This window comes from Pollachius pollachius (assembly GCF_949987615.1).
Source record: "Pollachius pollachius genome assembly, chromosome: 15".
NCBI classification, from domain to species: Eukaryota; Metazoa; Chordata; class Actinopteri; order Gadiformes; family Gadidae; genus Pollachius; species Pollachius pollachius.
The window spans coordinates 14,332,314-14,358,192 of NC_136948.1; the positions used below are offsets into that span (position 1 = coordinate 14,332,314).

A 25,879-nucleotide genomic window follows, 5' to 3' on the forward strand; every position below is an offset into this window, starting at 1 on the left:
GACTTCTTACATTTGACTCAATCATTTATTACCACACGTTTACAGCCCATGAATGGTTAGATTGATAACATTAACATCCACTTACTTTGTGTAGCGGTTATTCTCCTCTTCTACCACTAGGTGGCGACACAACCTTTAACGCAGCCGGCGGATGGTCGCTTCTCTCATCACCTGGGCGCGCGGAGGTACAGGTATGACACGGACAGCTCGCTTAAAGATCATTTCCAGTGAACCGTCAGAGCCTCCGCAACATACGCGCGGAGAGAGAGGAACTCGGCCTGCGCCAAAACGGATAAGTTACCGAGGCGCGTTGAACAGAAACACTTCTGGTGCTTCCTGAAGTGTTCCGCGCGGAAATGGTTCACCTGAAGTTTAACTCTGGACAGTGAACATGAAGTTTGGAGAAACAGATGCGCTGATTTGTTTCTGATGGACAGCGGCTGAGGATAAAGAGCCGCATGCGAAAAAAGTCAAGGTATGAAGACGGGTTGGTTAAGTTGTTATTGGTATCCGACATTTCGGAGTGTTTTGTTGTGTTTGTGGACGATGTTCCCCTGTTTAAAAACTGAAGCTCAACCCAAACATTTATTGAATCAATTGGGGTTGGGTAAATTAATTCGAGTGTTTTTCTTTAGGTTGTGTTAAGTGTTTAAAGTGACCGAAACCATTTGTATGGCTCTATTGGAACCCCTAGAGCTGGAATAAATTATGATCACAAGCTGTCGTTCCCACAATTATGTCGTAATGCTAATTCAAGAGATCCAGTTTGTGCGGTGGCATGCACTTGGGAAAAAAATAGGTGTGGGTGTCTTGCTTTGCGTGGCCTTGAGGGATCATAAGCAAAAGTAATTCAAAACCAACGTATTGCTTTCTCAATTTAGGAGCCTTTCACAATGAAGGCTTTTGTGTTTTGTTGCACCATTGACCTAGCAAGTGGGACTCCTTAGCAGTCTTTCTGACATTTGGTGCCATCTATGACACAGGCAGACACTCTGCAGTTCATTGACCATACTTTAAACAGAGCTTCTGTCTAATGGATTGTTGATTCACGATACAGAAGATAACCTTCTAGTTGCAGAACTCTGTTTTCGGGGGGAGATGTATGTTTATTCTGCCATATTTCAGTGGACTCTGGACCAGCACCAGGGCTAAATCCCTACTTGGAAAAACATTGCAGAAATATCATCGATCCACACTGGAATCACTTCAGCCCCGAGCTCAACTGATGGGTCAGAGGGTTTGACGGTCGTAGAAATCCAAGTCCAAGCCATGACTTGGACTTGGATGTTGGTCTGCACAGCTATTGTTTACTCCCTGCCACAGGGTTGGCTTCTCTCACCCCGGTAGTTCAGGTAGAAAGAAAAAGAAAGCTGGTGTTTGTTTAGGAAGGGTGTGTCGCATTCTGTTCTTCCTTGCTCCTCCTCTGCTTCTGCTAAACTCCACCATGCCAGGGCTTGTACCCATGGAGATTAAAGGTGTGTTCTCTAAACACCGCACAACACAGATGGAGACTTTTTCCGCACAGGAACAGGAAGAAGGAGACAGTCATAGGTTGAGAAGAGAGAGAGAGAGAGAGAGAGAGAGAGAGAGAGAGAGAGAGAGAGAGAGAGAGAGAGAGAGAGAGAGAGAGAGAGAGAGAGAGATAAGGGATATGAATCATGATAAGGGTTTGTGGAAACCGTTTCACACAGACATGACATGGTGTGTCTGTGTTGTTCTGCTTAGTAACACAGGTGGGCTGTAATTATTCCTTTTATTATTTGTGTGATGTCTTTATACGTAACATTGGCTCACCCATCAGTTGGTGCAGCTGGTTACTGACTCAATCCCGAGGGGCACCTGTTATACTAAAGAGGGCCTGTAGGAAAGATGTTTGTTGTTCGCTGTGGTCAAATGAACGGTTGAAATGTAATGTATGAAGGAGGCCTTCGTTGTTAGTTGGGTTGCAAGGGGGGGACTGTGTGTTGAAAGCAGATTAATGAGACTTGGTGGACGGTATCGAAGTTGGTGATCAATGTGTGCCAGTTTGTCAATGGCCAGTCAATCAATGGCTGTCCATTGATTGGAAAACAATGGGCTTTCAATCAGGGGAGTGATTGGTTACTCATCAGTGAGCTGATATAGGGGGAAATATTGATCATAGATACAAGAAATGGGACATTATTGAATAAAGGAGGTGTGTGTGTGTGTACTATTCAAACATCAAGAGGAATATTCGGCCCTCTTGTTAATCTTTGACAAATAGTTTTTGTCGTTGTTGGTCTTGTCTTCGCAGCCTTATCAGAAAGTCAAACACGCCACTGAGAACCGTCTACCAGCCCTTGGCTTCCCCTGCCTGCTCTGCTCTCGGGGTTTGAACTCATGCTGACAGGGAATGCAGGTTCGACGCATCGTTTCCCCGGGCGCCAAGGTTTTGTTTTGACTATTGGGATTGAACACAAGGCTCTGAGATGCCAGGTTGTATTTAAAACATGAAGAAAGCCCCTGTCCAGCTGTGTTTGCCTTAACGGTTTCTCAGTGTGCTCTGACAGACGGCTTTGGTGCGAGCCGAGTCTTAAGTGCCATAGAAACGGGAAAACTCAAGCATAGACCCCTAGCAACCTCTGGGAAGCCCCGCAAACGAGGCAGGAATCTCTTTCACCAGCCCGGCCGTAGCCGGGCTCGTAAACTCTCCCTGGAAGGGAGAGCTTCGAAAACAAGATAATTGTACCTTTTTTTTTTAGAAGCACAGTTAGAGTTAATCCTGGAGGAGGGCAAGAGAATAACCTATTATGGGTAAAATAAAATGAAGATAGAACCCAAACACGAAAACACAATTGGAAATAGACCTGAGCAGTATGTAATACTTCATAGTAAAATGAAGTCTGGTAATGGCTGTCTTGTGCCTTCCATTATGTTTATTCTAATTTTTTTAAAGGCTCATTAATCTGTGACAGTGAGGGGGGCATAGGGAAGTCTAAGGGAGGGAGAACAAGAGCAGGGGAAAGGGGATAGAAGGAGATTTGGAGAGAAGAGTTCCTCAGTAATTATCAATCTCTCAGGAATGCAGGCTTTTCTCCTATTAGACAAGCTGCTGCATGGCCACAGTGGCCCAGCGACATGCAAACTAGCAGTGAGCTGTCCACAGCTACACGGCAGACCTAACAAACGCAAACAAATATGGACCCACACACAAACACATGGACACACACACACAATTTCACACACAGACTCACTTACACAGACATGCATGGACGGACACACACACGCAAACATGAACACATCCATTAGTTTTTCCTCTGTACACATAAATAAACTGCGGAATTACCTAATATTTAGCTTTTATTTAGGACATGGTTGTTTTGCATTGTATCGTGGGGTTTATGTGGCATTTAATACTTTCTAAAGTGTCATTATCTTCTCAGACCTTTCTTGAAACCATATCCTTTCTATAACAAGCAAGGGCTCAATACAATGTCAGCAAAAGATTGTCTTTCAACCGAAACGCTTTGCACAACTTCATGAGCCATTCATGATGGCAGTGGCACATGAAGTTGCCTTTTGGTTGCAGTCGGTGAACTGTTATTGGTAATGACTTGTAACATTTCTTCAAAATCTTGTTTGAAGAAAGGAGGGAAATATATATTCAGATTATAAATAATCTTGAAACTTCAAGATTGGACGTCAGGTGCGTTGAGGTGAGAGACTTGGGCAATCCTCCTCAACAAATGCTGAGCAAAATCTTTCAAGTTCCTTCTCTTGCTGATCTCACCTGGAGGTAAAAAGGGCCATTACAGATCTCACAGTAATGTTTAGCCCAGACATGGTTTCCCAAGTACGCTCTTGAGTAGCAGTCCTCTCCTTTGTTTGCCAATGCCAAGAGAACAGCGGCAACGCCCTATACCGATGCCTACAGGTGCTTTGCAGCAAACCAGCTTTATAACCAATACTGACTGACCCTTTATCCATGCACAGCAGACGGCTCACCTTTAGATTCCAGAACTACCGCAAGGGCTTGATGGTAAGTAATAACGTAGGGTTATAAGTAAGTTAAGTAAAGCTTTATCTATACAGTACTTTTTGAAACGCACAGTTACAAAGTGCTACGCAAACACGCACAGAATTATAAATGACAATCTAAAATATAGCTCAATGATAAACAGACCAAACTTTAACCAAAAACAAAAACACTACAGGATCCTGTAGTGTGTTCTGAAATATACAGGAAGCCAATATAGAGACGCAATAGTGGGTTAGGTGGGCTGTTAGCAAGATCGACGTCTTTTTTTACTTAAAAGCCTACGGTGACTGCATTTTTAACCAACTGTAAGACTTGGAGCCATATAGGGTGTATAAAGGGTGTCTGATTCCTAGTGGAAAGGTGCTCTGTTCTCCACTTCCTGCCTGTCGCCATCTTTGAAAAAGCCGCCTTCCCTCACGGCTCCTGATTTACCTTTATCTGTATTCACTGTGAGGCTATCCTGTAATATTACAAGGGTCTTCTGTGTTGGAAATATAACTGTTACTAACTGTATTTCTTAAGCTGTTCAACCTTGACAGAGATTCACAATTAGTACACAGTAGTACACATACCGATACATAGCGTTACTTCCTTACTAACGGCTGAGCCTGGCCCCTATAATCTTTACAGGCTGGTGGGAGAAGTCATGGCTAAACTAGAATAAATACTGGAGTTCTCTCTGTCGGCTGCGTGCTGTGACTCATGGCCCTGGGCCGTGAACCCTCCACCAACCTGCAAATACACATTGTTCAGTTGTCCAAGTAGATAAGGAAGTGATTGCACCTTTGTGTGGAAAAGTGTATTGTGTGAGTTTCCTCTGGTGCTGGTTGGGAACGAGTGTTGAGTTGTACTTTGCGTAGAGGTTACTGTGGTAGGTGTTTGGCAAGCTGGGCCTTAGTTAACTTTCTACGACTGTGGTCAAAAAGTTTTTGTACTTTTTTCTTATTTTTTTATTTTATCACACTCAAAACACATGGAAAAGATTTAACAAAATGATGTAATTTGTGGGAGATTATGTCATAAGGTCTTATCCTCTAAGGCCACTATGGAGCAGATTTAACACAAACATATTCCTCAGTTCCTTCTAGCCAGCTGAAGTTAGGTTGTGAGAAATCCCATTCACTTCAACCTGTTACTGTTATGGGCAGAAGCTTGTAAGTAAAAAAAAAAAAGACAGCTAAGTTGCATAACCTGGGATTCTCCGGTATGTTTCAGTCGGGTTCTGAACCTTGGCCTAACTGTACTCATACAGTAAGCTCCCACATCTCGCTGCAGGCCAGGCAGGTGTCCCTGCTCCAGCCTGTCAGCACCTCTGCAGGCCTCTCTGCATTTAGTCGAGATTCCCTCAAAAAATATATGCTCCCAGCCTCGCCCCCGTGGAGCCCAGCTGCCCCGGCCTCCACACACCCAAAGAGAGCCTGCCCCGTCATCTAGAGAGAGTGGGATGCATTTTGTGCTCAAGGATATGGTCTACACTAGAATACAGTCCCAGCTAGTGGCCTCAGCTGGTGCTAGTGTGCGGTGCATATGTTGACGCTCGGCGACTTGAGGTTTGCCCTGGAGACTGGTGCCTCCCACCCAATGTCAAAGTCTCACCTCTTTTGTAAGGCGTAAGTAAACAGCCTGTTGGAACACAGGCCTGCTCCAGCAGGATCAGGGCTGGGCTGGGAAATTGTGTGTGTGTGTGTGTGTGTGTGTGTGTGTGTGTGTGTGTGTGTGTGTGTGTGTGTGTGTGTGTGTGTGTGTGTGTGTGTGTGTGTGTGTGTCTGTGTGTGTGTGTGTGTGTGTGTGTGTGCGCTGTGAAAACACACAATCACACATTTTGATACATGGCAGCGTTGTGCCTGCTAGCGCTGTGTGTTCTTACCTAGAGAGATCGCCAGGAGACAGACTGCAAGATGCGTTTCTGCAAAGTGTGTGTGCGAATTGTTTGAGTCTCAACAATCAACATTTCAGAGGAGTGGTGAGGGAGTAAAGTAATTACTGTAGTGTGCAAACATGGCAACTCTGTAATTTACCTCCTGAGAAAGGTACTTGTGAAAAGCTTCCAATACCATTTCTCAGGGGCATTAATAGTTTACGATCATAATATCCAAAATGGCCGAAGTGACTTCAGTTAATCTCTTTGGAAAAAGAAAAGCTTACTTTGGACAAACCAACCCTTTTGAGTATGGAGTGAACTGTGTTATGCTCCCTTCTACAGGCTCTGCCATTTCCAAGGGCTACCCTGTCTTGTTTACGTCAGATGTTGAATTTGTGTCAACAATCTCCGAATCCCAAAATTACAGGTTGTCTCTTGGCTACTATGGCAACGATCTGAGTCACCTCACGTTGACTGGACATGACAACAACAGCCAAGTGGGTGGTCCTCCACTGTCTCCCACGGGTGCCTGAGGCTGCAGTCATCTTTGGGCGATCACAAGAAGATTTGAGGGGAGTTGAGTCGTGGGTGGGGGTTGGGAGACGGAGGGGGTTGTCAGGAGTTTACTGGCTCCCACCTAAATGAAACAAGCCATGAATTCCTCCACTGGAGACACGGGCGTCTGTGTATTGTCGGCCCCTGGCCGTCGCGAAAGCATGCGGCTGAGTCATTCCCTGAATGACTGTAATTTGCAGGAGAAACACAGATCAGGGTGCTGGGAGATGAGGGGGGCTGCCTCACTTTTCCTACCGGGCGGATTGCTGCCCCGGTCCTAAAGACTGGCCTTTCACTCTTTAGCTTAGCTGCGGTTAGCTACACCTGCCCCGTCCGTGTGACCTCACCCCATGACATGTGCTGGAAGTTTAACCAGTTTTGATTTTCAGAGGAAACTCGCATCTCAACATACTGGTAGTAGATGAGGTGTCAAATCCACATACACACAAAGGTAAAGCACTTTGGGAACCTTGAAAAGCGCTATAAATAGGCAATCAATTATTTTTATTATCTCACACTCAGCTAGGTTAGGTACTTTGTAAGTGTCATCCCTGTTTTGTCAGCATCAATGTCTTCCCTCATAGGATACTAGTATATCCGCCCTTGCTTCAGAAGCTGAAGTAATTTTGTCCTTGGTTGTGTCACTGTGTGAGCGGTGATGCTAAGCTCCCTCTGACCCCAACCTTCAGGAAGGCTTCGTGAACACATGCCCTCAAAGAGGAGCGAATTCCAGCGGTGAAACGCTGACATTATCGAACCAAGACTGGAATGGAGAAGAAAGTTAATTTATGATGTTTGGTAAGGAGGCGCCTGGCTCCAGTTGCAACACATCTGCCTGTAAAGAACCGATGGATCCACAACCCCAAACTCCCACCCCGCCTGGAATAGTGTAGCGCTTTGAGGCCGGGGAAACCGGGAAAGACGACTCATTTGGGGTTTTCTGAGTTGGTCCCGTGTTGGGTTTGTGTGGTCGCATGTGATCGGCCCAGCCGCCAAGGGAACTGTTTGTAGGGTCTGTGTGATGGCAACCATTAATCAATTGGCAATGTGCCTGGGCAGCACTAAAAACTGTCTTATTCTTCTGTCAAGAGTCGGGATGCGTCTATCGTACTGTCCGAAAAGAGTGAAACCCCCATGGGAATTCTCCTATCCCTTCATCCTTAAGCAAACATCACACTCCTTATCAAGATGTTGGGGGAGGAGTCCTCCCACTCCTCCTTCCTCCTCAATCGATGTCTGTCTTCCCCGCGCTCCCCTTCTCATCCGCATATTTGCAAACCTCCGTCAGCACGCAGCATTTTATTGAGATGTGACGGATGTGTAATGATAAGTCTGCGAGTTGGAAAAGGCCCAGGCGCTGGGGGGACGCCTCAGAGCCCCTGCGGCTATGCTTCGGAACAACGGCCCCAGGGCGGAGGTATTAGCCCAGGTGGAGGAGGCGGAGCAGGAGGTGCCCTGCTCTGAACTTCCTCTAACCTAAAAACAAAACCCCACCGAAAAACATAATAACAAAGTGCCGAAAAGGTTGGATAAGAAGGATAAATAAACTTTAGTATAAGTCTGCTTTATGTTCTCTTGATAATGTATGTCAATGTTATTTGCATAATATATAACGCATATCAACGTACTTAAATGTATGAAGTACACTGATATGTGTAATTGTATGTAACATATGCATTAATGCACTGTTTACGAGGTCCCAGTGTGTTTGAAATGTCAGGTAAAGATGGTTCAGAGTCGAGTTTTGCGTTCTCCTTAGGCAGCTCCTAATGCGCCGCTAGCCTCTTAGCCCTGTGTGTTTGTGCCTGTGCCTAGGTCTGTGTGTGAGTGTGAGACTACGGGTGGGGCTTTGAATTATGACTCCATGTTGTGGAATGAAGGGAGCGGTGCCAGTTCTTTAGAGAGCAGAGCAGCCTGGCTGGGGAGAGGTGGTGGTGGTGGTGGTGGTGGTGGTGGTGGTGGTGGTGGTGGTGGTGGTGGAGGAGGAGGAGGAGGAGGAGGAGGGAGGGCAGAGAAGAGGTGGTGCTGGTGGTGCTGGGGGAGGTGAGTGAGCTGAGCTTATTATCCGTGCATGCAGGAAGGAACACGACCACACGCACATATGCTCTGTAAATAACACGAACACACACACACACACACACACACACACACACACACACACACACACACACACACACACACACACACACACACAGAGAGCTCCCCCTCTTTACATAACAGTTGGCAACACTCAATAAATACTCTTTATTTAAGTTCGATGTCACAATGTTCTCTGTTTACAGTTCAGACCGTACATTACAGCTAAGCCTCCCTACAGGCCCTCACCTAAACAGCATTGTATTTCCCCCCAGGTTTCAGAACGTTGCTCCAGTGTCTGCCAGCATGTCGAACCGGGACTCCCTGGGGTTCGGGGACCTGATCCCCCAGGACGTGGCCGAGGTCTTTGCCCAGGAGAGGATGTCTAAAGGAGGGCGGCGCAAGAAGCGCAGTAAATCCCTGGGCCGTGCCATCGACTGGTTCAAAGGCAAGAAGCGGAAAGACGCCGATGCCAACGGGCAGAGCCCGGGCCTGGGGCCAGGGCTGGACCTGGCGCTAGAAGGACCTCCTGCTGGTCCTCCGACGGGCCAGAAGACCGGCAAGCCGGGCCACTCTCCGGGCAGCAGCCGTGGTAAGAGTCCTCCCCCCCTCACCCCCCTCCGCAGGTGACAGGAAACACAGCGCTATAGCACGGAGTGCACTGGGTATTCTAGGGGTTGGGGGTTTGGATCACAGCCAAAGGTTCACCGTCTACCTGGAGGCATCCTTGAAAAAGTGGCTGAACCCCTGCTCACTGCTTATTAAGGACATGTTCCTCTCGCTTTTGGGATGTTAAGAATTAACAAACGTACTTTCCCATATGATGGGAGAGGGTCCCATATGATGGGAGAGGGTTGGAGTAGGTTTGTTAATTTCGGCTTGTGTTGTTGTTTGTTGTTTGTTTGTTGTTGCTGCACTGTGGTTCAGGGGACAGCAAAATGGTTAAGGATCTCACAATTGATGGAATATGAAGTGAGTCATAATTCACGAAATTAATTCTGGAGAAGTCTTGGTTTTATGAGTCATCCTGTGGGGTTGCCACAAGAAGCAGAAGTAATGGGAACGTAGTCAACGTCATGCACATGTTTGCTGACTGCAGCGGTCTTTGAACTGATGTGACCTCTGAGCAGCCATTTGCTAAAATAAAATCTGGGGCCATTCTCTATGTCATACTTGACATCCTGAAATATGATACATTTGTTTAAATCGACATGAATAACTTAAGATTCTTGAGCTTGGAAAAATGGTGCAGACTACGATTTCAGACTTCCCGCCATCTTGGTCCTTGTAGCTCAAGTTAGATCTTGCACATGCCCATTTACACCTCGGAATGTTGCACATTAGCAGGCAAATGCTTTGGCTTGTTTTTTTCGCAGATGGGATGGTGTGTGCTTTGGACTAAGGCTATTGTAAGAACAAAATAAACTACTTTTAAATGCCAAATGCTTTCCTTTGTGGTGTCAGGATTATACAACATGCTTATCCTGCACATTCTTATTATTGGTCAAACAAAGCATGCCCCAATCGGTCCTCTTCATCATCATGTCCCAAACAAACATCACACGTTTGTTTGTAGTTTACAGAGAAGAATGGTGCTAAAATACTGGAGCCTTCATAGTTTGAGACCCCATTTGCCACGCCTGTAACTGTGCTGGCCTGGGTAATTTCTCTGTGCATGGACAATCAGGCCCTGCCTTTTTCTTCTCCAAATTAAGTTTGAGTCCTGGTACTTCCAGTACAACTGATGTTTCCTCCCTCCAGGGGATTTTCAGTGCTTACCTCTGTGTTTGCCTCTCACCGCTAATGTAATGCGAAATAACGCAATCATGTGTGTCTGTCGCACACTGCAATTTATCTTTAGGGTAAGGGGTCGTTTAAGGATATAAGATACACGCACGCACACACGCACACACGCACGCACGCACGCACTGCAAAAGATTCAGGGTTTCTCTGAGTGCAAACAGAAAAGGAATCAAAACCAGCTCCTTTTTGTCAAGGCACAAAACCAAAAGAAATATGTCATATGCCTTGGGGTTAAGATTGAATAATCTGGCGTAAGATTCCCATCTCGTTATGTTAATGTGATTTATATGTTAACTGCCCCTCCAGACCTTTAAGTGACAGGCGTTCATGTGATGAGCGTTAACAGCCATGAGGCTCTCTGGCAGGCCTGGAAGGGGCGCCTGGCCCTCAGCCAGACCTGGCCAGGGCCCGTCTATTAAGGAGGAACAAGGGATTTCTGTTTATTTATGACCCTATACCGTCCGAACTGCACCTCCCCTCAAAGAAATGAGAGCTGTGACTCGGCACAGATCAAACCCTGTGCGTGTGTGTGCGTGTGTGTGTGTGTGTGTGTGTGTGTGTGTGTGTGTGTGTGTGTTGTGCAAGCGCCCAAGCTTTGCATACAATCTAGTGTCTTGGTCAAATACCCAACAAAAAGCATTGCGGTTGCTATCAACACACTGGAATAAAAAAAAAAAGCATAATCTACTCATGTGTTTGTGTTTCCATATCAGGGAAGCGTGACAATGGTTCTTTTCATGCAAGTGGGAATGCGTCAAGCAAGCCCATGCTCCGATCTCTGCCCCTGAAAAGTGGAGCAGTAGCAAAGTTCCCAGTAGCTAGTCTCGGAGATAAACCCCTCCAGCCCTTTACAGTGGAGTGAAACCCTCCCGGGCCCCCCAGCACTGTTTCGACACATATCGCCTAGACATAGGCGTAGACCTAGCCCCTGTTGGGCTCCTGATCTGTGAGGTGACACAAGTCAAGGAGACTGGCTGGTGTTCTGCTCACAGCCCGCTCTACCTGAGCCTTCACCTAGTCTGCGCCACGTGGATTCCCCGCATTCCTTTCATGAAGACAAGAGGAAGCAAGGGACGGGAAGTGTGTGTGTGTGTGTGTGTGTGTGTGTGTGTGTGTGTGTGAGAGATAGTTTATGGAATAGTTTGGGACAATTAACCTATCCATATTATTTTCAAATGTACAGTTTCTGATATTTTGAATCCGCAAACAATCTAGTGGTTCTCACATTGTTGTGTGTATTTGTGTAGGAAGGGTTTTTCGAATAGATAGACGACTGACCTTTGAAGGAATGATCAAATGATTGGTAGGGGGAACAGGTTTGGCATGGTCATTGATAAAGTTTTGTTTGTCCTGCTGAAGCAATCATGACAATTACTCTCAGTCACTGCATAGCGGAAGTTCCTAGCGGCTAGATTTAGGACGACTTGAAACAAGGAGTCTCCTGGAACGCTGGCTTTAATGGCTGAAGTGGGCATGGTCGTCCATGTTGTGGTCCTCAAAGGGCTGAGAATCCAGGTGGGGGTTGACAGTTGTGTGAGGCAGCAGACTGTATAATATGTATTGATAATATACCCATTGTCATTGTTATATTATTGCATTTTTTATAATTGCAAGACAACAGGCTTTTACTCTATACATATTGTCTCACCTTAAGATGCCAAACAAACCGTCAGCGCAAGGCAAATGGTAGGGCCTGTGAGCACAAACAATACTTTGTCATGTTTCAGTCAGTTTGCAGACTAGTATCGTGATAGAGCGGGGAAAGGGGGGGGTTAATTTCTGAAATATATTATATAAAATACATTAATCTGTACCAGATTGATAAGCACTTGGTTGATTTGTGCATTTGTAATCTTGTGAGTGAAAAAGTCTCTTGAAAGCACTTTGAGGATGGTGTTCTGTTTGTCGTGGGGTGGAGACTCTTGGCATGTAGAATATAGTGCGGGTTAAATTACATACAAACTGCAACTGTCTTTCTTTCATATTACAACACTGCCTGGGCTGCTCTAAGACTGCCACAGGCCGCGGTTATTATTTATGAATCATCAGTCTATAGTCGGCACACGGAGATATGTTACAGTAGTTTTTGTTGTTGATACCTGGGCCTTAAAAGTTGTAAACTTTCTCAATGGATATAGAACACGCATGGCAGGGAAGAAGCTTTTTGTGAAGGGAGATGAAGGTCTACCTCACCAACATGGGCTGTATTTGAGCTGGCTATTCAAACATAGCCAGCTGACCTGTAGTTTCCACAGACTTCCCTGTTCTCAGTGACCTGTGTTTATCCAAGGACTATGGTTTTGATAAGTGTGTACTTGTATGAAATGGGATTTTCCCATTTGACACGCGCACTTTTTTACCGTGTCGTGCAATGGTGGTTTGTCATTGTTTTAACTGACTGCGTCTCATAGAAGAACATACAGTATTTAAAAGCACTGTTTTTTGTGTTATTATAATTACAGTACTAAGGCGTGTTCCTCTTATCAGACACCCTCTGATCTCACATCTTGCGCTGCTTTTATTCCTTGACTGGAGTAGTCTTTGCCCCACCACCAGTTCGATCTGTGGAACTGCAGGTGCATCAGTTCAAATGTAATAATATCTATCATGTGTGAGCAAGCCTTAGCCTGCTGATTGCATGACATGTCTTTCCAATTGGGTTTTAAATGCGGCTGATTTCTCTGTGCCTATCAAGAGGCAGGCATGGTTTGTTACCAGAGAGAGTGGTGCTGGAGTTGGAGTAGTGTTCAGCTCTCTCCCTCTCACATTGAGTCAGCCGAACCTCCCAATGGGCAGGTTTAAAACTCTCCTCATCAGCGTAATTAGCCTGGCTTAAAGTGTGACTTGTTGCTAATTAAGGTGTGTGTGTGTGTGTGTGTGTGTGTGTGTGTCTTCTCCTTGTGGAGAACAGAAATAATGCTACACACATGTTGCCCTCACACAAACATACACACTCGACAAACTGTGTGTAGCATTGTGTTGGTCAAACTTTTCAAGGGTTTGCTGCTCACTGGTGTGCGTGCATGTGTGTGTGTGTTTCTGGCATCGGGGCACCGTTTCATTGTTATATGCGAGAGCAGCTTGGCAAGGCTTCATCAGGTAACCCCTCATTCTCACACCACCCCCTTGCTTCCTTCCTTCCTCCCTCCCTTCCTCCCTTACTGAGGTTCCAATCATTAATGACCAGGAGCTGTGTGAGAAACCCAAACGGCCACACAAGCCGGACAAGCGCACTAATGCATAACACGCTCCGACAGACAGACAGACAGACAGACAGACAGACAGACAGACAGACAGACAGACAGACAGACAGACAGACAGACAGACAGACAGACAGACAGACAGACAGACAGACAGACAGACAGACAGACAGACAGACAGACAGACAGACAGACAGACAGACAGACAGACAGACAGACAGACAGACAGACAGACAGACAGACAGACAGACAGACAGACAGACAGACAGGCGGCTGTCTGTCTGTCTGCACGTCTGTCTGTCTGCCCATCGCTGTCATCTCTCTAGCTGTTGCTGCTTTGAAGGGCTTAAGCACCTGGCACCTGACTGCACCCTCAGAGAGAGAGAGAGAGAGAGAGAGAGAGAGAGAGAGAGAGAGAGAGAGAGAGAGAGAGAGAGAGAGAGAGAGAGAGAGAGAGAGAGAGAGAGAGAGAGAGAGAGAGAGAGAGAGAGAGAGAGAGAGAGAGAGAGAGAGAGAGAGAGAGAGAGAGAGAGAGACGGGGCAGGAACCCATGATGTGCGCAGGGGAAGGTGATGGTGTGGGGCCTGGGTGGAGGTCTCATTAGTAATTAATTAGTAGTTAAGCTGTGTGCGTGCGATTGGTTGGTGCACTTGGGTTGTTCTTATGAAGTACTCATGTACTACCTCCAACTTCCTGAACCCTCGGCACGGCTGACCCCTAGAGAGGATTTGTGTCAGAAGCAAACTCTTTGAAGCCTGTCCGACCTGTTCCAGTTTGCTAACAGATGTTGACGTGGCTAGCCTAGGACTGAACGGTACTGGGAGTGGGAGGCCGCTCACTCTGTATGAGGAGGTGATAATCCAGATTTCAAGTCGGCAAAAACGGCTGACGGATGTGTGCTCAATGATACGTCCCGCCAAAAATGGGTCAGTAGTTACACTTTACGCACTTCTTAGTAAACGACAAATCAACAAACGGTAGTTGATTATTCAAACTTTTGCAAAATTGAGTCTATAAAATATCTTGAATAATGGCAAATGCCCATCACAAGTAACAGTGATGTGCAAAGTGATGTCTTAAATGTGCTTGTTTATTTTTCAACAGTGTAGGAAAATGAAAGTATTCATTTTATAACGAACCATGTACCAAATATTAGGTAGCAAATATTTCCTTTTTGTACATCAATTACTTTCGTTGTAGCCCTACGCCCCAGAACCGTAGGCCTGTGTTCAGGCAGTGGGCCGCACTTCCTCTATGTGCTGGGATGTGCTATCTCAGGCTATGTGGCTGCCCCCAGCCATATGCTAACGTGCTCCTGTTCACTCAGGTGTCTGCCATGACGTCAGCGTACTGACGTTGTGGAAGTGATGAAGTGCCCTCGAGTGAGAGTTTGTCAATCGGTAAAATGACTAACAGACACAGCGTCCCGTTCGAAGCTAGGCAGCGTCTATGGCTCCCGTTGTCCACACGTGTGTTTCATTTGCGCTCTGTAGTATGATTTTGGTCTGAGTCAGGCAGTGAGTTCATGATTATGGGAACGCTTTCTATTTGTTCAGATGTCATACATTCCATGTCATGTCTGCTCAGCACACCAGGAAGCGCACAGAACTCGTGTACCACAGAGGTTCTGAGCTCTCTCTCTCAACGAAAGGGGGGGGGGAAAAAAAAGGAGTTCTATTGTTTTCCAAGATCAAAACCATGTGTTTTTTGTTTTTGATAAATAATCTCAGAGGAAGAAATCTGCGAGGAAATAAACATCTTTATGTTTGCTGCATGCCTATGTAACTGGATGATTCCTGAGATCCCTTTGTTTGAAAATAATAGAAACGTTTTGGTTTTACACAAACTTTACCACACAGCAACGCAACTTATTTTCCTGAACATGATTTTAATCTTGTGGCATCACGTTACTCCCCCTTGTGGATGAAATTATCATAGAACTGTGTTTTCTTTCCAAAGGTTTATGAAAGGGCTTTATCCATCAATCTCTGACAGTGAAACATACAGCATTTGATTTTATGTTGTTGTAATGCACATTCCTGGATGAGGACATGGGGAGGGACTTAGAGTTGGGCAAACACGCTCAATTAAGACCCAAACAAACACATTTCCTCGTCCTACTAGTGTTTACATGCATCAACCCTGCACAATAGAGGTCATAAACACTCACTGACAAATCTGACGTCTGTGGGGTGGGGGGTTGGTGATGGACCAATAGGATGACAGAAATTATTCTCCGAAGGATAAGTGTCCGAGCTCTTGTTGTTTCTTTGTGGCCCGGAACCTTCTCACTTCCACGTTGAGTGGTAACGGACGAAAACAAACGGCCACAGAAAGGATTCGGAACATTATCCGTGTTGATCTTTTGTTTGTGTTTAGGGGATGTGACATACTCCACACTGGACCACCGTCGGTCTGTGCTTCTTTGTGTATTTCCACTTTCCTTTATGTCAGTTGGACATATATTTTTACTAGTTTTTTTTTCCCAGGTAGTTTATGATTTAAAACACAAGCCATGGTGCTGCTTGTGACGAATAACAATGTAGATAATGTTAACTGCTTCCCAGTCATTTTCAAAAGGAATGGTGAGTAGGAATGTTTGGTTTATGTTCGGGTCTTTCTATTATTTGATTATAATTGTAGGTTATTGGTGATTAATATACTTGGTCCCTGGTAATACTGCAAATATTTGCTGGGAATAATTTAAGTAATTCCTGTGAGTATTTATTTATGAAAGGAATAACTTGCCTATAGTAATGCAAGGTTTTTTTCTGTTCTAGTGAATCTATACCACACATGCTGATATTTAACGGCTAAATGATCAGGGAATTATCCCTGTAGATAACTTCAGATTATGGGTTGCTGGAATTGCTATACCCAACATTACATACAAGTGCATTAGCAGGTTGATAGTTGGCTGGTGTGTGTGTGTCTGTGTCTGTGTCTGTGTGTGTGTGTGTGTGTGTGTGTGTGTGTGTGTGTGTGTGTGTGTGTGTGTGTGTGTGTGATAATATCTAAGATAATAAGATATAAGATTCAATTGTACTTAACACAATTATACTTTCTATGGTATAATGTTTATATAGTCCCTAATAGGGGTATCATAATGGTTGTTTGACATTTGTATATGTCATTGTTTTATACATTGTTTATTACGTATATTTCTGATATATATACTTGCAAACTTGCAACAACAATTCTTCAAACAGCTGTCAGGTTTTTAATAACAGGGATATTTATTGAACATTAATCAAATGATGTATTCTGTATCCAGAATTTTTCCCATTCTATTCAGATCCTCTTTGTTATTGACTCGTGTGATGTAAACTGACCTAGATACTTGATCATATGTAGATGTAATCCTCTCATAAACACCCTAGTAAGAGCCAGCGGGGCCATATTAATAACAAAATTATCTGTCAAAATGGCATTAAACATGGGTGCTCATCCTTGGACTTGCTTCTTCTTTGGTAAATCTTTAAGGTGTTGCTCAGTAAATGTGTTTTTAAGACCTTAAAGGGATACTTCACCGGTGGAAATATGAAGGTTATATGAAGTAAGTAATTCTCTTTATTATAAATTTAAAAAAAAAATTGAAATCGGTTCCTCCTGGCCTGAGAAATGGCAGAAAGTTTGAAAAACAAAAAAATGTAAATATGAACTATTTACAAAAATTAAAAGTGTAGGGTGCGTTTGCTAGAGTCATAATAGTCACAACTCATCTTGAGCATCTACTGTCCCCAGGTAGCCACGGTACTGCCCATCTTGTGCTTGGTAATTAGGTCTGATGGCCTTGACAACACAGGAAGCCGACACTATCTAAGAAAGAAATAGAACAACACTTCAAGCTAATGTAACGTAGCCTATGCTCTGCCAATAAGATCGGCTACTTTCGGATAACTACATTTTCACGTTCTCCGGGACTCATAACTATTGTAGCCAAGTAGTATGTAGTTTGTTAGTAAAAAAAACACTTACTCTATGCTCAGACGTCTGTTTCTCCTGGCGGCAGGCTTTGGCTGGCGTTTCCAGTTCACTTTCTGGGTCTGGAAATATGTATCCAGTACCCAACTGTTCAGCTGAGGCGTAAAGCCTGGGTGAGAGGTTTCACACTTGGCCCCACCCTCACCCGATTCAGCCATATATTCTAGAAGAAACTGGCATCGCTGAAATTCGCTGCAGCACAGGGACTCTGTCTATAGACACTCACTATAATGTGTCTAGAGGCGAACAGACCAAACCGGCGCGCTCCGGCTCCTCGTCCTCGGCAACAGGCATGGCTTGTTCAGCTGCAGCCGCAGCAGCCTCCTCCTCTATTTGTGTCAATTCTTCCTGGCTGTATTCTGGCTCGTACAAATAGCCCTGAATGTCCGAATCCAACAATAGATTTTCAAAATCCACTTTGGCTGTTTCACATTGCAAATTTGTTCTCTAGCTAAGCGGTGAAGAATCATGGCGGACATTGTGTTAACAACTCGTATGCGAGCTCCCGCCCCCCCTCATTCCTTATTGGAGGGCTCACAAATTAGCGGAACCAGTGATTTGTAGTCCTCGGCCCTTCTAGCAGGCAAGCAAAGTTGCTAGCAGGCAAGCAGGCAAGCTCTAATTTTCTCCTGAGATAACGTCAAATGACGTCAAACGCGTCATTTGACGTCATCTCAGGAGAAAATTAGATCAGCAAAGCTGGGCCAAGGGAAGACTTGGTTAGACTGAGGGAATTCTTTTTTTTTTTTTATAATACAATAGCGATTTTATAATGATAGAACGCCGGTTCTGAATGGGTGAAGTATCCCTTTAACGACTCGATTTCATTGGCCGGCCCCCTCAGGCGTTGGATCGATGCAGAGCAGAGCTAAGACTATAGAGCCTCATCGAACCCCTTTCTGTTCTCTCACTAGCTGTTGCAAGACAGGGGGAGGAGGACAGGACCCCAGCGCCTCCGCTGATCCAGGAGAACGTCTTCATCGAGTCCAGCAGGCCCAAGTACATTGAGGACCTCCACAACGAGGCCCAGGAGGGACTGAAGCTGTTCCAGCAGGAAGGTACTTCCCCTCCCACCCAGTCAACACACCCTTTCATTGTGTGCTGACATCGTTCTGATTAAGGCAATGACTCGGTAACAACACACTTTCTATGTATTTAATTGAAAAGGTTTAATGGTCATGTCGTCCAAGGTAAATGTATTCAATAAAATGATCACAAGAATAAAGCTTCAATGTGTTTCTTTGTTCACAGAGACGAGCAATGGTGTGGAATTCCGTGATGATTTAAGCAGCATTGTAAGTCTTGTTCTTGTCACTTCTTCTTCTTCTTTTTCTTCAATGTCCCCTTCTATATATCTGAGCTCAGTATTTGCATTAACAAGGCAAAGACCCTAAAATGTTTGGATTTCCACAGTCAACTGTTACCACCCAGCCAGAGGATGATGGCCAGGGCTTTCTGTCTGACAGCACGATGGCCGACACTTCCTCCATTGTTTCTACACAGTCCACTGTCTCTTCAATGTCCTCTCGCTCAGGAATCACCAGACAAGGTGACTCAACTGAGCCTGTTTAAATGCTGCTTTATTGATACTTTATTCATATCTTAGTAACCTTATTCCCACCTCAAGTTGCCATCTATACTCTCTTATCGCAGTGTACTGGCACTGAGCTCTTAAAGTTTGGACATTTTATCGTGTCAACGCTAAAGGTGGATTTTGTGTTTCTCTGTGCAGGATCCTCCTTCAGACCCTTGAACTCCGGCAAGAAACCAGAGAAGGCGAAGCACAGAAGACGAAGCAGGAGGACGGTTATGGGAATTCCCCAGCATGTCCAGAGGGAACTCGGTTTGTTACCTTCCCATGTTTTCCTCATACCCGATGGAAGTAAACACATCACATGGATGCGTTGCTTTTAAAGCTTTTTAATCTAAAGTTGCCTCAATTTGACAGAAGTCCAGTGCATTGACCGATTATGACATAACACTGTAATAGATTAGCGAGATCATGGACATGATTGATTACTAATATGATTCCCGTGAATATAACCTCCCTTTACCTCCCTCTTTCCAACAGGACTGGATAGAATGGAGTGGAAAAGTAACCCAGTGCTGAATGAGGAGCTGGATGAGAACATGAACAGTGAGGCAGCATGCGACGCCGTCGACAGGCCCTCACAGCTGACTGAGCCCAGCGTCAGCCTCCATAACGCCCAGGTCAACAGGGCCCTGGCCAAGTCTCAGACCCTGCACACCAGCAGCGCTCATGCCTCCCACAGGGACGACCTGGCCTTGCTTCACCGCCTGAGCAACGAGTCGGCGCACAGGCCGCGCTCCCTGGCAGTCCCGTGGCTGACCACCGCCCACAACGGCCCGCACGGCCCCCCCAGCCCTGTGATGTCCATGAACCCCCACGCCGCCTACATGTCCAAAATAATTCCCAACGCCGTGATGCCTCCCTCCGTCGAAGTGCTGGAAATCCAGCGCGGACGGAGCCGTAACAGTCAGAAAACAGTCAGCAAGAGCAGCCTGCTGGTGGCCAGCCCGACCGGCTCGCGGGCCTCCTCGCGGGCTTCGTCGTGTCGAGGGCCCCCCTCCCGAGCTTTCTCCTCCAGAGCGTCGAGCCGGTCCTCTGCCTCTCAACAGAGAGCCAACTACACGTCCGACAGCTCCGGGTGGAGCCGGTCCGAGTCGTCGGAGACGCTGGTGTCAGATTCCTCCACCATCTCCAGCAGCACCACTCCCCAGCAGCATAGCTCGGCGGACGAAAGGCGTGCGGCACGCCACGGCTCCCCCCCGGCGGACAAAGTCAGCCTTCACTCCTCCGCCAGCAGGGTCTCCAACGGGAAGACAGAAGCGATGGCACGCAGTCTCTCCATCATGAAGTCCAAGAGGGCTCCCCTGCCGCCCAGTCGGTCCTATTCGCTTCACAATAGGATGAAACGGAAGTCACGTGACCTAACGGAGCCAATGGCATCGTCAAAGGAAACTTCCCCCCAGAATTCAGTGTGCTCTGGGAAGAATAGTGTGAGGAGCAAGTCTGGTGAGAAAAAGGAGGCTGCAGTCCCTCCAGTGTCCCCCGGTGTGTTAGATAGCCCCGGGTACACTGCGGACACCAGCTCTCTGGACGACTCCAATGGCTCTGCGTCAGTCAGCCCTATTAAATCCCAGCTCCAGGCACCCGGGGAAGTTGGCACTGTGAAGAAAGGGGAGTCACCTGCTAAAGTCACTACATCCGAGCTGCAGCCACAACAGGAGAACGTGTTGAAGAAAACCGCCTCCCCTTCCAGTGGCTACTCAAGCCAGGCTGGCACACCTACACACCTTTCTAAACATCCTCTCGCCACATCCCCCAAGCCCAAAAGAGGATTTCTTTCCAAGCTTCAGGGCTTATTTCCAGGGTCCTCTCCACCTAAGAACCCCACAAAGCCTTCTGATCCACAGCCAGACTCCAAGGGGGAAACGGGCAGCGCAAGCCCCTCAGTCAGGGTCCTGAGAGAGCTGTTCAACATTCCCCCCCCACCCAAGGTCCATGCGCCTCCTCCTCCTCCACCAGAGGTGTGGGCCCACAACAAGCGTACGTTTGAGTTACTGCTGGGACCCCCTGCCCCCGATGACTCATATGCTGCTGTTAAGAGGAACCCCAAGGACAGGAGACAGCAGAGGCCGTCACCTTCCGTATCTGTCAAGAGTGCATCCACAGAGGGGGGGAAGAAGAGCGGCCTTATCTCCGCAGAGTTGATCAATGGAGTCCTCTCCTCAATGGTATTGAAGAAAGTGCAAGAAAGTGAGCAGTGTCAGAAAGAAAACAAGGAAAGACTGACGTATGTGGAGAATTGTGAAAAAGTGAAAGGCAAGAGCAATGTGACAGAAAAAGCAGAGTTGTCATGTGGAAGTGTGTTAGTTAATGGAAGGTCTGCGGAAGTCACAGAGAAGGTTCACGAGAGACTTGCGGCAACACAAGGGGATAGAAATACGGCAACACACAAACCAACATCGATGACGCCGGGGAACACTTCAGTTGAGACGCAATCCCTACTATTCCACCCCCCTACAACTCGACCTGCTGTATCCCCACCGCTGGAATCTCTCTGGCCCCCACCACCACCACCAATCGACCCAGCCGCTGAGACCCTCCTCATCAGACAAGACGGGACTGATTTCCCCCTCCCACCGCCACCATTGATGAGTGAGGAGGGGCTTGTAGTACTGGACAATGTGCCACAAGTTGAGGTGCGGCTGGATACTTCTGTTCCCCATGTAGCCATTGTGCAAGGGTCACTGAACGCCACATCGGTTCACACATCATTGGTGAGCCCAAAGAAGACACCGGAGACTCCACCGCTGAAGACCAATAAACCAGGGTCCACTGCTCCCAAACCAAGTCCACAGAAGATTAAATTAATACTACCCACGCCCCAAGGATACCCTCCTCCACCTCAGAGTATCCCTCCACCACCACCCTTTTCAGCCCCAACCCTGCCTGTCAATCTGCCTGCGAACCCACTGCTCACAGAAGGGTACCTTCCAACGCTTGTGGAAGCGGATAGTACTTCAACGGAGCAGCTAGGCGGCCCACCCCACGAACCCCCACAGACGACCCTCCTTCCTTCAGCTCTAAGGCTTACTCCACCTAAAAGCATTCCGCCTCCTGCGCAGCCTAAGGCTACTGTGTCTGCATCAGAGAGTGTCCCCCAACCACCACCGTCCCTCCAAAAGATTCTACCAACCCCTGAAAAGGCAGCCCTTTGTATAGATACAAGCCATCATGCAGCTCCGGTACTCCCTACTCCTACTCCTGTTCTGAACCCTATTACAAAGCCACTGGAAGCCCCACCTGTGGCCACAAAGCCTGCTGCTGAACCTGAGGTTACCCACTCTTTACCTTCACCTCCTATTATTCCTACTAGCGTTCTTACACTGATTACAAAGCCCCAGCAAGCCCCACCTATGGCCACGGAGACTGCTCTGCAGCCTAAGGTTACCACCTCTTTACTTTCATCTACTCCAATTGTAACCCTGGTTCCAAAGCCCCAGAAAGCCCCACTGAAGGCCACTGAGCCTGCTCCGGAGCCTGAGGTTCTCCCCTCTTTACCATCACCTCCTATTAATCCTACTCCCACTGTAACCCTGGTTCCAAAGCCCCAGGAAGACCCACCGAAGGCCACGGAGCCTGCTCCAGAGCATAAGGTTACACCCTCTTTACCATCACCACCTATTAATCTTACTCACATTGTAACCCTGGGTCCAAAGCCCCAGGAGGCCCCACCGAAGGCCACGGAGCCTGCTCCAGAGCATAAGGTTACCCTCTCTTTACCTTCATCGTCTCCTTCCCAAGCGACTACTGATGGCTCACAGCAGCCCTGCAAAGAGACCAAGGAGAACCAAAGCAAAGAGCAGAATGCCGCAGTTGCAGGAGTCTCAATGTCCGTATTCACCACTGACGATCAGCCATCAGTTAATGTGCCGTCTGTCAATAAAAGCCCTGGACCTAACAGAGCCCTGGACCTGGTACAGCCCGAGGTGGTCACTGAGGAACAGCAGCCCCTGAGTCAGGGTGCACTTGAGTCACAGACGATGGTCCTCAAGCCAGCTCCTCCACAGCTGATGATGATCAGCAAATCTGAACCGGAACTGGTTCAGACTGAAGTGGTCATCGATGCACAGCCTTTAACTTCACCTCCTGCTCTCCAGACCCCTACAGATATTTCTCACCAGCAGGCTAAAGAGACACCAGAGGAACAAAGCAAAGAGCAGAAGGCTACTGTGGATGTCAGTAACAGCCCTGCACCTAGCAAGGCCCAAGAACAGGTTCTGCAGGATTTGGTCGTTGAGACCCAGCAGCCCATAAGTCAGGTTGTACTGGAGTCCCAGCAAACTCCCCCCCAGCCTGTGAACATCGACCAAGCCCAGGACCTGCTACAGCCAGAAGTGGTGATTGAGCCCCAGCAGCCCATTACTCAAGATGTACCTGAGGCAGTGGCCTCAGAACAAGCTCCCTCACACCCCGTGAACGTTCCCTCACTGTCAGCTCCAGCCCCACAGGTTCCTGCCAGTGCTACACAACCAGGAACCACAGAGGGCAAAACCGTGGATTCAACCTCTCCACCGGCTCAAGAAGTGGGAACCACTTCTTCGGACACACCCTCCCTTGTAGAACCAGTCAAGCAGGAGTCCACGGATGGCAGTCCCGAAGCTACCAACGACCAGGGCACACAAGAACAGCCAGTGGTTACCATGAGGACCCGGAAGCCTGAAAACCACATTCAAACTCACTCATCCAGTGGGGAGGCTCCTCAAAAACCAATCAGAAGGTCACTGATCATGAGCTCTCTTCCAACCATAGCTCCTCCCGTCGTAGTCGACTCACAGAAAACCATCCCCAAATCCCCGTCTGCCGAGGTCACGCACATCTCTGCCGCCTTGCCCCCCTCCCCTACGAAGAAGTCTCCTCCCGCGACGAACAGTGCCCCTTCCATGAACATGCAGGAGGCTATTCGCCTGAGGACCGCAGCCCGAGCAAAGAGCCCCACCTCACCACGTGGCCCAAAGTCTCCTTATGGGGGAGACATGCACAAGTCTCCCTCCAGCGTGGCCAGCTTTATCTTCTCCAAAAACACCCGAATTATGGGGACTGCACCTTTGCCCGAGGCCCAGCTGAGAATGCAAAAGAACAGAGCTGCTGAGCCTGCTGCTGTATCAAAGCCAGTCAAAGAAGATGATCTAGAGGAGAAGAAGCATGGTGTGAAGGTGCCACCGCCTGTGGCTAGGAAACCTAAAGCCCAGGCCAAAGACACGGGGACCAATGTGGGGACAGAGTAAATGCTTACTGCAGGACAGGAAGCACTACCAGTGAGCACCTGAGGTGAGATGTCATCTCCTATTGTTTACATTTTAAGTACGTAATGCATGGTAATGTGATAAAGAAAGATTGATACACATATTTTATCACTGTGTATGAGGAAACTGTATAAATGAATCGATGTATGTCTAGGTCTTCTTTTTGTTCAGTAGTACTAAATATTTCCCCTGTTCTTTTGCCAAAGGTCCCCGAGAAAAACCAACAGGACGACAGTCTATGTTTATGGGGGACGGCAAACTCTAATCAAAAGAAAAACAATATAGAAAATACTTGGATTTTGGAAGGACGAACAACCAACACACACAATCACATTGTAAAGATGCAACAATTTAAGTAATTCAAGAGAAGAGACGTGAGATGATGGGAGTTATTTTAAGATTTAGTTCTGTTGATGGATAATTTGAAAAAAGGAGAGCGATATTTTTAATTTCATGTTAGTGCTATGGGTCTTGTTCTCAGCTATTTGTTTTATGTATAATATTAATAAAACATATCAAATGTTATAGTTTATGACATGCTGAAATGTTTAATTTTACTTGCCAGTTGGGCTTCTCAATTATACATTGCTAATGCTTGCACGTTATGGCAATTATAGCTGGGGATATGCTGCCCTCTAGTGGCGATAAAAGACAATACATGTACATGTACCACTACTTATTGAAAATCGATGGATGCTTCTAGTTACTACATCTTACAATAGGGAAACTGGGGTGCTCTGCTGTGATATTACAGAATTGTCTTTATTTAATATATCCATTCCTTTTTGATATGCACTATGAAAATAATATTCCTCCTGAAATGTTGGCCTATTTTCAAAATTGTTGAAAGTGCCCATGTATGTGTTACAAAATATATTGTTTGAAATAAGTTATTTTTCCTCTCTTCCTGGAAAATGTGTCATTATTATAAAAGAGTTTAATAGCCTACCTTGTACAATTTCATGCGGCCTGTTGCCAGCACAGAATTAATCAAACATAGAAATACACTACTGTTGATTTTAAGTTGTTTTGCTTTCTGCTAATACAAATCCACCTTGCAGACTGATATTACTCATCTTCCATGATTTAGGTGTTTAAGTTGATCCCTGTACTGCCTTTTCTTTAAAATGGGTGATTTTTAGGTCACTTCTAATGATAACATCCTATAGATTGCAGACCATAACCTGAACATCACCTCAGCAAGGGGACCTTCTTACGCGGGGAGCGCAGGGGTCCGATCCAGAACTCTGGCATGGGAGAGGAACAGGGGGTCCTGTCCAAATGAAATCTAACCTCTTCGTTCTCAATGCTTTTATTCACTGCATTCAAAATTACGGTACCCAAACCAAAAGCTAACAGTATCCAACTTAGAAACAGAGGTTTGTCTATTATATTTGATAGTAAGAGCCGTGACATGATTGACAAATAAACCAATTAAAAGGAAATAAATGGGTAAATTTGTTGTTCTGTAATACAAAGCCTATGCCATATAAAAAGCAATACAAATACATTTCTAACAAACAAGTATTCTTGTGCACCAAATCACACAAGCTACTTGGTTTATAC

General features: G+C 46.5%; 1 protein-coding gene across 2 annotated transcripts; it reads left to right on the forward strand.

Annotated features, from left to right (window-relative positions):
• Positions 1-240: 240 nt before the first annotated feature.
• On the forward strand, positions 241-25,718 carry LOC307086548 (uncharacterized protein). 2 transcript variants are annotated; one of them, XM_079751791.1, is made up of 8 exons: positions 241-475; positions 8,768-9,084; positions 18,394-18,537; positions 18,731-18,774; positions 18,893-19,028; positions 19,212-19,322; positions 19,551-24,338; positions 24,520-25,718. In XM_079751791.1, the coding sequence occupies exons 1-7, from the start codon at positions 459-461 to the stop codon at positions 24,293-24,295; spliced, it is 5,514 nt and encodes a 1,837-aa protein (XP_079607917.1). In that variant the 5' UTR covers positions 241-458; the 3' UTR covers positions 24,296-24,338; positions 24,520-25,718. The 2 variants fall into 2 exon arrangements, with proteins under 2 accessions (XP_079607917.1, XP_079607918.1); XM_079751792.1 differs by lacking the exon at positions 241-475 and adding an exon at positions 2,995-4,000.
• The last annotated feature ends 161 nt before the right edge of the window (positions 25,719-25,879 follow it).